Source organism: Nematostella vectensis, chromosome 4 (genome assembly GCF_932526225.1).
Source record: "Nematostella vectensis chromosome 4, jaNemVect1.1, whole genome shotgun sequence".
Classification (NCBI taxonomy): domain Eukaryota; kingdom Metazoa; phylum Cnidaria; class Anthozoa; order Actiniaria; family Edwardsiidae; genus Nematostella; species Nematostella vectensis.
This window is the reverse complement of record NC_064037.1, coordinates 11,041,739-11,054,063: the sequence shown is the minus strand read 5'-3', so window position 1 is coordinate 11,054,063 and position 12,325 is coordinate 11,041,739. Positions and strand designations below refer to the sequence as shown.

Sequence of the window (12,325 nt, the reverse complement as noted above, 5' to 3'; positions counted from 1 at the left end):
CGTTATAAAAGGGAAAGCTCCTTCCACCCCCGGGCTCAAGAACAATCAGTTATCAATGAGTCAACATGTCAGGACAATTGCTCTGAGCGCTGAATTCAATTTCATATTCATTCCTAGAGTTGTCCATCTGAAATGGTTCTATTTTAATAGTAAAATATTGTTATACCAAGCTGTGTGCGCTCTAAAATACTAGCACTTTCAGGGGCGGCGGAAGGGGAGGGGCAGGGGGCAACGCCCCCCACTTTTCTGAGCGGATGTTTCTTTAGATATATATGAACGTTTTTTTTTTAACCATCGGGCTTCAAGCGGTATATATGCTACCGACAACAACTTTGTTGAAAAGTTGAAAATTCCCGCGCTCTTATAAATAGGATTTGGAACCACCACTCTCCCCCCCCCCTGAAACCACTACCCACCCCATTCCCCCAACTCCCCCCCCTACTTATGGGACCAATCTGCCGCCCCTGAGTTTCATCACAGCGCGAGAGTTATTTATGCAGATGCGTTGGATTATGGATAGCGCAAAATTTAAAATGTTACACCGAAAACGTCAGTGGAAGCAAAATCACTCATTTATTAATCTCTTAAGAAAAAATGTCTCGTTACCTGTGCAAAAATAGTTTTATTCCAGTCGACTGGGGCTCAGAGATAAGCAAATTTACAAGAGACTTATAATTTGTGATTGCTAGCTTGGCAGTGTTATGTTTATAATTGCAAATTTGAGCCCGGGGGTGGGAGGAGCTATCCCTTTCATAGCGGAACCTCGTGTTTAAACTACTTTCTAGGAACCCGATCCAGGACTTTGCCCAAACCAAGACATATCCCAGTCATTCCGTTAACATACATAGACATATCCAACTTTCTGTTTTTATATCCAACTTTCTGTTTTTCACTGAAACAAAAATAAAACAAATTTTATTTTCCCTGATTTAGTAATTATCAAGTTATGACAATTTTAGTGTCGAACTGTAGACTTTCAAAATCTGGATTTTAAATGACTCACTCCTAAAAAAAACGCTCATATTATTACGCATTGAGTGATATATAACAGGCAGACCGGCCATCGCCAATTTTCTCGTGTGCAACGCATTCGTAAAAGTACGGAAGCCCATAGGGGCCATGTCAGATGCAAGATGCACGATATTATAACATGTAAGATGCAAGATGTCAGATGCAAGATGTCAGATGCAAGATGTCAGATGCAAGATGTCAGATGCAAGATGTCAGATGCACGATGTCAGATGCAAGATGTCAGATGCAAGATGTCAGATGCAAGATGTCAGATATGATATGTGTACGAACACGTGGATCATTTGGAGCCTTCCCTAGAAGAGTCATTGCCATGTCGTATTATCTGCCAGCATTTGCTAATGAACAGGGACTTTCCCGTATCTTTTTGTCTTGTAATTGTTTTTCTTTAATATTTTGCATTGTATAGGTGCTGAAAATTGCTTTCCTTGACAGCAGTTGGTAGGAAATGATCTTGTTAAGAAGTACTTTCATTTAGGTTTTGAATACAAGGAAATGTTAGCTCTATTGTATGTCCATCATGGCGAGACCCTGAGGTGAGTTCATGCTTCTTAATGTTATAGTGAATATTGTGATTTATAAGAACGCCTTTTGCTACAGTTGCTAATGCGATTGGCAAACTTTTTTTAACAATGCTAAGCCTCCGACATTTGAAACGACTTCTACGTAAGATGAACCTTAAGAGAAGGGAAGGGGTACCTGACCTCGCAACAGTCATAGGCATGATAGAGGCAAGGAGATGCAAAAACTAAAAAAATATAGCCTCTAAGCTTGGCCTTGATGTTTTTTTTTTATCTAAAAATAGCTATTTTGCACCCTTTGAGATGTGTCTGCTTATCCAAATGCTAAAACCTACCTGAGATCATGTACAAAGAACAATGCAATATGGAACCTTCGTTTAATAACATTATATATATATCTATACAGAATGAGCTATTCGGAAGTGGAAACTGCATTGGTTACAGACAAATGCACCAGAGACTGCGAAATGATTACCATCTACAAATTAATAGGTATGTACAGCAATTGCGCACCGTAAAAATAAGCACTAAAATTAGTAACAAAATTTGAAAGATGTTATCCATGCACTTTCAGAGAAACTGTACGGATTGCGTTGAGAACGCTTGACCCAGAAGGTACAGAACGCAGGAAATCTCACAGACTGTTAAGACGGACCTACCGCTCGCAAGTAAGTACGAAATAGAAACGCGATCATAACAACGGGTCGATCTCCGATCATTCGAGATCATACACTATAATTAAACCTTGTAAAACAGGGATCCTGAAACTGCTAAGCTCCACAACATTTCAGGATATTGACTTTTCGTGTTTCAGAAGAACAACATAAAACAGAGTGACTAGTCATCGGAAAGGGTCCTATGCGGCAATGCATCGAGTTGCCGGCGAAATCTGTCAAAACTGCCCATAGACAGAGCCCCAAACGGCAATGACTTTTCAAAATTTTCTTATAAACCAGCACTATAATATGAACACGTTAATAGACTACAAAATATTTTTTCAATATTTTAGGGTCCGAACTACTGTTGGCATATAGATGGGTACGATAAGCTGAAGCCGTTTGGATTTTGCATCCATGGTTGCATTGACGGGTAAGTTGAAACAAGTCGCCCCATGACAGGTTCTCCAATAGGGTTCTGGATACCGAATCCTAGGATTGCGGATTCCATGTGGGTTTTTTCCCGTGGATTCAGGATTCCATTTTTGTTGTCCAGGATTCTTGTATTCCGGATTTCATAGCTTAAGTCTTGTATTCCGGATCCTAGTGTGTGGATTCTGGATTACAGTAGCATTGATTCCGGATACCAAGTCTCATTTTTTCATGGATTCCGGATTCCGGTTTACCTGTCATGGGGCGAAACAAGGCTAGGAGAAACAGCGAAAGTGTCCGGTGTGTCCTGTGTGGATCGGTCGGGACCTACCAGTTTTGAGTTTACAGACAAAAACCAGGGGTGATTGAGGAAAATTTGTTCGTACTGTATGACAGCAGCCTCTAGTAATCGTAAAAATTATTTTCATATTAGGTACTCCAGACGAATTATGTGGCTGAGGGTGGCATCATCTAACAACGACCCCGCTATAGTGGCCGACTACTTCGCTGGTTGCATTAGAATGATTAAAGGAAAGTTAGAAATTATTTATCAGGCCCCTTTATATTCCTAAATTAGAACTTATCTTATTAAAATCACTTCACTTTGTTAGGAGTGCCGAGGCGCATTAGAGCTGATAATGGAACAGAAAATGTTAACATTGAGGTGATGCAAGTATTCCTTCATTTTGGTCTGAATGACGAAGCAGCAGTTAACAATTTTCAGTACGGAACATCGGTTGCAAATCAGGTACGTATTTTAAAAAGCATAGTTAATTCGTAATTTTCTTGACAAGCATATATATATATATATATACATACATTTTATTACAGCGGATCGAAGCTTGGTGGTCTCAGTTAAGAAAAAGTAATTCAGATTTCTGGATAACCTATTTCAAGGACTTGAGGGATAGGGGCCTTTTTGATGATAACGACTTGGTGCAGTGGTAAGTACTGTATGTTGGAACAAACCAGAACCCTATATAAGTGAACTCAATAATGCTCTACCAGTATTTATGTTCTCCTACTCTGTACAATCCCTCTCCCATACATATCGAGCACTTTACAAACCTCGACCTTTGTATTGCAAGCATTTTCATTTTTTATCTTGCTTCTCGAGTGTAACTACTAAATCTGACTCTGTTGCTTCCAACAAGTTGTATAGACCTAACGGGACTAAAAAAAAAACGAGTTTAACTCCGCTTTTAATTTTATTCATCCATTTCGTTATCATTTTATGTTTCTTCATCTATGTCGAATTCATTTATTTAATTCCTCTATTTCTATGTGTAGAGGATCGTTAACTATGGGTTTCTTTATCAGCTCTAGCCTCAAGTTCTGTTACCAGGGTTTAATTCAAGATGAGTTAGACAAAGTTGTAAAGCATTGGAACACTCACAGAATAAGACCTTATCACAATCAGGAAACCCCACCCGGAAGGCCGGATGTATTGTACAATCTTCCATCACTCCAAGGTGAAGTAACAAACCGTATACGGTCTACACGATAACTTACCTTTTCCTAATTTCACTTTGTGGTTCGCCAATCAACTTCGATAGTTATTTTTACTGACAGTTTGAATCGTTCTTTTTCTCTAGGAACACAAGATTACAAAAGTTGTATTGACTTGGATGATGCCACTTTTTTAGCAGAAAAGTTGTGCAAGAAGCCAAACGCATTTGGGTGCACAGAGGAATTCTCTGATATGTTCAAGATGCTCATGGAAGAGCACAATTTACAAATGCCGAATGATGTCGTGGAAGCTGAAGATTTGTATGTTAATCTTATACATTTAACGGAAGCTTCGTTATAAACTTGTCGTTAGACAAACATCGCTCGACATCTTAGGGAACGTTAGATATATCAGTCAGACAAACAGGAACAGGTCATGAAGATGGATGATATTTAATCCTACCTTTTAGCGTGAAATGTAAGATGGTACTAAAAACACCCTTGCATTTCTCGATACTATTAAGGAAAAGTGGGTTTTCATAAGTGCTGTGGCACACATTTTTTTTTTGGTGGGGGGAGGGGGCGCAGCTATTACACAACATGTCGTTTTATCATTGCAAAACTGTATGAGTTATTTTCACCCGCTCGATAATTTGTCATTGTCATCTTAATCGAGGTTATACACCTCGGGTATTCCTTGTTTTTGAGCGCAGATGCCTATTTTCCTCGATATGTGAAAAAAAAGGGGTTTTACAAAAAACTACGTTGACGTGCTTCTCCGCTACAGCCCTGGAATCCGTTGTTCAGCGTCAAGGGGGCTGCACCACCATAATTAAAGACGTGCATGTCATGAGGATTTCGAAAACCTTAGAAGAAAAGCGAAAATTGTTTTTCAAGGAAAAATCAGAGATGTGTGTGTGTGGGTCTGGGGGAGGGGGGGGGGCAAGAATGTTAAATAACCGGGTACCAATATGATGTATGAAATTTTTATTAAAAAAAGTAACGATGTAAAGCTCGCACATAAGCTTCTCTTTTGTCAGTAACACCCACTGTTTTGTTTTAAGTCATACAATACACGTAGCTATTTGACATGTGCGTAGCTATTTCAATGAACGGCAGAGGCATTCATAACTGTAACAAATATATATAACAAATCCTCTTGTTGTCTGTCATGCAATAGACGTAGGTAATAGACGAAGCTATTTCAAAGTCATGTGAACGTGGTCGTTCACATTTGGCCTGCTGGCAGACTTTCCAACAACAACAAAAAACTCTACTTCAAAAGCATCATCCAGAACTGTAACAAATATATATGAATTCCGTTCAACTTTAATAGTCTTTCATTTCCCATGCGTCTCTGTAAGTCAGGTATATGTCCATGTTGGCCTGAAATGCTGCATAGCCACAGAAATTGGTTGGCAGGATCAGGATTCGGAAACATGTCTGCGCCTTCGGTCTGATTGCTGCACTTGGCATTGACTCGAAGCGAACTTGAATAGTTTTATCGGGCGCTAGGCTATCTGATGCCGTGCAAAAAACCAGAAACCTCCGTAGCATCTTATCGCCACACTCATCAATGAACAACTTCAGCCATCTCAGTACAGACTCTTCCTTCTTGGTTAGAGGATTACCTCTAAGGGCTGCCTTGACTCTACGTGAGGTTGGCTGAGACAGCTTGTACACTGCATCAATTTCCTGCGGTGGCACATCCTTCCAAAACTCTCCCATTCCACTTCGAAACTGCTGCAAAGCCATTGCAGGCTTAGCAACCAACTCATGTACGGCAACATCCTTGACAATAGAACATATGTTCTCTTGGGACGGCCATCTCATGTTGCCATAATCTTCAAGAATATCGCACACAATTTTATCAGGGAATGATGCAGCTGATTTGCTGGAAAGAGCAGCGGAAAGTGTTTCGCGTTGCTTGGCAGGGAGAGTGTTCAGGAACGACTCTTCAAGGCATTCATCCTTAACGCAATCAAACAGGGCGTAATGGATAGACGCCCTGGGAATTGTAACAGGAAAGCTTCCCGTTAGCATAAATCCATGATGATAAATTCTTCCAAGTATTTCATACGTTTCGCGTGCAATGCTTGGGCCAAGTGGAAGGGGTATTTCTCTACTTCCTTCCCCATTTCGCATCAGGAATTTCTCCCAAAAACTCGTGAGCATTTCTCTGAGCACTCCATCGCCTGTGGCAGTCAGTCCACATTCAATTTCTAAGTAGTTTTGCAGTAGCGACGTGTCTTTGTATAGTTTCAGAATCTCTTCAACAATGTGATCTTTATCTATTTCCACAATATTTGTTTTGAGGTACTTGGACAATTCTTTTTGTCTTTTTTTGTTTAAGACGTTGTAATGGGTAAGGGCAATGGCTTCTTCTTCCGTCATTGGTTCGTCGTCTTCCAACAGCATTTGTGGTGGTGTATCAGATAGCCCGATATGAAGAGCATCTGGTATTGTGTCATCCATATCGATATCGATGTAGAGCTTTTGCCCGTCATTTATGGTCACAGAATCCTCTTCGACCGAAAGAGGCACGGGCTGTCCTCTTGAAACCACATTAAGGATTTCATTGCATGCTTGTGATATTTCATCGGAAGGATAAATAACAGTGTTTGGATACTTGCATAGCTGAAAGTACAAAGGCGTTGCACTAACCGACCCTGCCCAATCATAGACGGCTTGTACACTTGATCTTACGTGAAACCTTCTCTTTAAGACTCCCATGCGAGGATGTCGTATACGTACCTCTACCGACTGATCCCCAGGGGCGGGTTCATCAAGCACTCGCCGTCTTCTTTTTTCGCGTATTTCTTCTTGCTTGGTTAGTTCCTGCTCTTCTTCTAGACGCAGACGATCTTTTTCCTTGTCTATTCTGCTTGATTCCTCTAACTGTTCTAGCTGTTCCTTGAAAATGGCTTTTCTCTCCTCAGATGTGCCGATCAATTCACTTTGGTTGTCTTCTCTACTTGTCCCTAGTATGTCCGCGAGAGCTGCCTTGTCAAATTCAAAAGAAGGTCCTGCTTCAGAGTCTGCATAGCCACTATCAAATACTGATTTAAGAAGATCACTGTCACTGTCACTGTCTTCTAGGTTGTTTGCTTTGCCGCAGCTATAAGATCAGAGAAAATGTTTTTCATAAGAATATTTCTAACCCGCGACAAACGATGTACTTTGGAACCAACATGTCATATAAACACAAAACATAATTCACTCTACTTGAAAGTGTACTTAAACATAGGGTGTTACCCAATCAAATGCTTCGACGTCCCGTAAACGTTTCAATGGCCAATGATAAATAATCACTTACAACGTCGACACTAACGCATTCATTTAAATTGGCTAGGAAAGTCTGTCAATCTGTCTGTCTGTCTGTCAGTCTGTCTGTCAGTCTGTCGGGGGTGGTTTGAATGATAGAACAATTGTGACATTTGTCAAACGACACTGTAATAAACATTTTTTGTTTGATTGACAACTAATAAGCATTCCGAGCACCCATCGAACCACGCTACCCCAAAAGATTATCATTATTATCTAAAAAGAATGAAAAATGGCATTTGTGGTTGTAACACCGCTTTAATTTATTCTCAAACTGTAGGCCACACCTGATACGTCGACGACTGCACAAGAACAGCCTTGGCCTTGAAAGACCCGTGTCTCTCTTGTAGTCTTCGTACTTGAAATCATCATCAATTTCCTTCTCAATTCCTGTGAGCTTAAAAGTCATAAGCTCTTGACGACCTTCCGGACTCTCACCCTCAGGAAAGAAAAACTCTTTCGCTTTCGACATACATTCTTCTTTGGAAGCATTCCTTGGTAATTTGCACTCTCTGGATCCCCCACCATTATTTGTCTTTTTCTGGATATACTCCTTTCTAGACTCATTCCAGTGCTTCCATCCAAAGTAGTACGTCAGAGTGGGAGCATTCTTACTCGTTGAGGCATTATTAGTACTTTTCTGCTTCCTTTTTTTGCTTGCATCTAAGAGGGACCGCACACGTTCCAATTTTTCTTCACGAACAGAGTTTTTGAAATGGTTAATGATTAATAATCTGTCCCCAAGACAGTCAATACCTAAAGTCTTAAGATCCTCGTGGCTTAGCAATGTAACAGTTTTGTCATCAACCTGAAACAAAAATAAGGTTATTAAAGAGAGTTAAAGTTAAGGAAAACTATTAGACATATGCCATTTTTAAACATTATGTTTCACCCCTCCCCCAAGGGCTAAAATAAACTTAAATGCCTATAGAAACAATTGCTGTATTTTCCACAAAGGGGCTGATCTACACAGATAACAGCTGTATTAGATAAATAATAATATATATTTGGGTAAAAGCTCTCACCGGGGGCCAAAACAGTGACTTGACAGGACTAACATAGGTGGAGAGTTCCTTAAGTTAGTTGATATGTGCCCCTACTGTCAGCAACTTAGCTTTAGCTGTATGCCAAATGTAAAACAACTAATTTACATGCACAATAAAACCATTTTGAAAAGAAGTGCCAATGAACAGGGAGAGAATGATAGAAGATGTAATTGGAGGAAAAGGGAAGAATGTCCTTTGGTGAATGCCTTGTAAAAGAGGTAGTTCACCAAGCAAAAGTAGAGACAGGGACAATGAGTTCAAAACGAGATGTCTTCATGTGTAGGCATAGACGTAAGTTCCTTCTTAAATTTAGCAATTCTAAAGTGGGCAACTCGGCAGGCTTGTAGAGGTTCAAAAAGTAATGAAGTGCGCACATTGACTGTGACGGTTTTGCGTCTCACGAAATCGATCCATATGTAGTAGTAGTAAACTTTGATGTAAATGTAAGATATTTTAACTAAGGAGTGGATCCATGCGGTGGATCTACGAAAATGCACGGAGTTTTATACATTCCAGGGTTCAAAATAACTTTTTTAAATCTGCTAGATTTTGCCGGCTTTCCAGATTTTGGTGGCGAAAAAAAGCCTTCATCCCCAAATTATGAAAGGAAAATACAGAAAAAAAGAGCCGGCAAAGACATGAAAACAGACGACTTCACCGGCAGCCGGCTGCTTGTTAACAAAAAAGATACCCAATAATAATACCCATGGATATTTGTCAAATAATTCATGAATGAACAAGCTTTGAGCCACATGGTCAAAATAATTTTATGACTGATAAAGTACACGGTTTTACTGCTGCAACAAAACAACAAACTATGTCACGATAGTTGATTGACAGTCTCTTGTAGTTTTACGTGACGTCACTTAGAATAGGAGGCACTCATGAAAGCATGGCTGACACAGCTCGGACCTTGTAAACTACGTTGTTGTTTCTAATAAATATTACCTAGAGAATCAAGACAAACTATAGCTGGAAATAGCTAGAAATAGTCACAATGATAATCTTTTACAGTGATATTCAAACAAGTGCGGTTAAAAGCTTTTGTTGAAGGCAAGATTTTATATTATAATTGTTGGGAGCAAATTTTAAAAATAAGTATGGCTGGCTGCGTTTCCTGGCCAACTTAGAATTGATTTTTCTGTGCAAAGTAACAACTTTGGCTAAGTCAAGATGGCTAGAAATGGTTAATGAAAGTTCACAAAGATAGAAATAATATAACTGCAGGGTGTAGTGCACCATATTATTGAAACTCAATATACTTATATAGTTGGGACAGAATTTCTGAAATAGGCTATATATATGAATATATTATATTTTGTATCAAAATTTTACACATTATTATACAAAATGTAAACATACCTTTTCCAACAGAAATTTTTGGATTATAGAATCGTCAGCTTGAATTTCTTCGCGAAGAAATGTTACAACCTGAAATTATATACAATCACTGTATTATAATATAATGTGAGCTGAGACCATACTTGAAAATTCTCCTCGAGGGGGGGGGGGGATTACGCAGCCCCTGTTTGGGTATAGGGGTACCACCTAGGATCTGTTACCCAGACTTTGTCTTGAACAAAAATTTCTGCAAAAATAAGTCCTGTTTAGGACAACAACCACAACTTTCATACTCGTGATATAAACCACTGTTGAAGTCCAAGATCCGACTTGCATTACAATGCTGTTTTGTTTGTGTTTTGAATGCTCAAAACTCTCATAATTTTAAAATACAACTTTCCCTTGTTATTTTATTCTTTAAAAAAAGAATTGAGTTGTTTTAGTTGTAGGATGGATTGGAATTCATTGTGATTCAAGCAGATTTATAAGTTAACTCATCTCATTTGCATACGATTTCAGCCCAAGAAACCAATGGTGATGGTGACAGTGAAGTCGGATCCATTGGCTTTAAGTACAAAGGGCTTAAAATGTATACAATGTTAAGGACAGACAACTTTAAATGTATACACAGTTTAGGACAGAAAAGGTAAAAAAACCTATCCAACAGCCAGCAGCCCAATTATTTTAACCTCTGGCAGAATTAGAGAAAGTTGTTGAAATTGCAATGTGAAAAATCGCCTGTAAAAGTAAACAACAAAACAACCCCCCCCCCCAAAAAAAGGCCCTGAAAATTTAGTTAATGCAATTAGTTCACACAATGCTTAAAGCCCCATTGGCAACCAAAGTGATTGTTTTTAAAATAGCGCCATTGTCTTGCGAACGATTTGATTGGAGGACTAAAATTAAAATATGCACAATCATTTACTACTCGAGGTGTGTGTTTCTTCTTGTTCTCGCCGGTAAAGAAAGCTTTTCACCCACTGTTTCCACAGTATTAAGGAAGACAAGAACATAACGTAACGAAGAAACAACCAAGCAATGCGTGTTTCATGATAAGGATCATTGACAAATAAAGATTGATGTCATAGAGAAAGATATTGGTTTCCACACGATCACTCAAACTTGAAACTATTCTTTATTTTGTCACTGATAAGTACTATAACTTGTATTTAAAACTCTAGGTTAATAGCTAAGAAGCGAGAAGTCGAGAAGAATATATGCCAAACACACAGAAAAAATATAATTCATTGCTATGATTTGCAAATTTAACTCACGGCAAATAAAACTACATACATATTGTTTGTTTCTCTTGCATTTTTCAGGGTAACATTGAGGCTCAAATTTGAATCGAACCTGCTATTTTCATTCCCTCTATATGTGAATGAGTGGCTCAGAGTCTGAAAAACTGACTTGGAGGAAAACTAAACACAAATTCCTTTGTAGTCGTTGTGATTGTTATCATGCAATGGGTACAAGATTTCCTATAGGCAAGATACTGGCATTGACATCATACCTGTCAAACTCCGAAAATCTCAAGGCTTGAGAATTTTTTGGGGGAGGGGTGGGGTGTATTCATTTTTTTGGGGGAGGGGTGGGTTTAACCTTGCAGGCGTTTGCCGTATAGAAAGCTCTCGCCAACAAATCCACTTATAGATCTCGCAAGGGTGTTAGATAAATTGCGCTACGCAAGGGAATTGTTGTTTCAAATATTTTAATAGAAAATAGGCAAAATGGCGATTTTCTATGGAATAATTTTTCGGAAGCGATAAAAATCGCTAAAAAGCGGGAGATTTGGTGCTCAACGCGGGGGAGCGGGAGAAGGGGTCCAAAATCTTGAGACTCCCGCCTAATGCGGAAGAGTTGACAGGTATGCGACATGAATGCAAAAAAGCGAAGGACTAAAGCAAAGATTGTTCTTATCTTGTGTCAAATATACTCATAAAATGCAAAAGGGATTCTGTATTGTTCTTGGACGTCAGTGAATGATTAATACAAGTTTCACGAACCTTGTTACATGCTTAAATTTTCTGTGACCTAAGGCCTTTGGCTCGAAGTGGTAAAACCGCTTTCATATGACATCGCATAAATGCGTATGAAAGAGCTTCATTCAGAAACATAACAGGTCTTTGCAGGCAAAAAATCAACTATTATAGAACACACAATCTCATATTTGTGTTATTTTAATCAACGAGCTCGAAATCCGTTTCTATGTTGGTGAATATTGGCTTACATTACCTTATTTTCGTTCGCGCCGCTTGCCATCTTGCTGAACTCTGTAATTTCTAGAAAGTAGACCGCTGACCAACACGACACGTGCTTTTATCTGATGTCATCTTGCACCTGACATCTTGCATCGGACATCTGACATCTTGCATCTGACATATTGCATCTGACATCTTGCATCTGACATCTTGCATCTGACATCGTGCATCTGACATCTTGCATCTAACATCTTGCATCTAACATCTTGCATCTAACATCTTGCTTGCATCTGACGTCTTGCATCTGACATGGCCCCTATGGGCTT

General features: G+C 39.2%; 2 protein-coding genes across 4 annotated transcripts; one reads left to right on the top strand and one right to left on the bottom strand.

The window, feature by feature from the left end:
* The first annotated feature begins 1 nt into the window (after position 1).
* LOC5501490 lies at positions 2-5,244 on the top strand. 3 transcript variants are annotated; one of them, XM_048725847.1, is made up of 11 exons: positions 2-1,388; positions 1,475-1,565; positions 1,670-1,760; positions 1,957-2,042; positions 2,125-2,218; positions 2,560-2,639; positions 3,072-3,169; positions 3,250-3,386; positions 3,470-3,582; positions 3,959-4,110; positions 4,234-5,244. In XM_048725847.1, the coding sequence occupies exons 1-11, from the start codon at positions 1,172-1,174 to the stop codon at positions 4,446-4,448; spliced, it is 1,374 nt and encodes a 457-aa protein (XP_048581804.1). In that variant the 5' UTR covers positions 2-1,171; the 3' UTR covers positions 4,449-5,244. The 3 variants fall into 3 exon arrangements, with proteins under 3 accessions (XP_048581804.1, XP_048581803.1, XP_048581805.1); XM_048725846.1 differs by having other exon boundaries at positions 2,119-2,218; XM_048725848.1 differs by lacking the exon at positions 1,475-1,565 and having other exon boundaries at positions 2,119-2,218.
* LOC116611312 lies at positions 5,060-12,190 on the bottom strand. Its single transcript, XM_048725845.1, has 4 exons — positions 12,034-12,190; positions 9,820-9,888; positions 7,699-8,219; positions 5,060-7,205 (listed from the first exon to the last, which is right to left on the bottom strand). The coding sequence occupies exons 1-4, from the start codon at positions 12,058-12,060 to the stop codon at positions 5,417-5,419; spliced, it is 2,406 nt and encodes an 801-aa protein (XP_048581802.1). The 5' UTR covers positions 12,061-12,190; the 3' UTR covers positions 5,060-5,416.
* Positions 12,191-12,325: the final 135 nt, after the last annotated feature.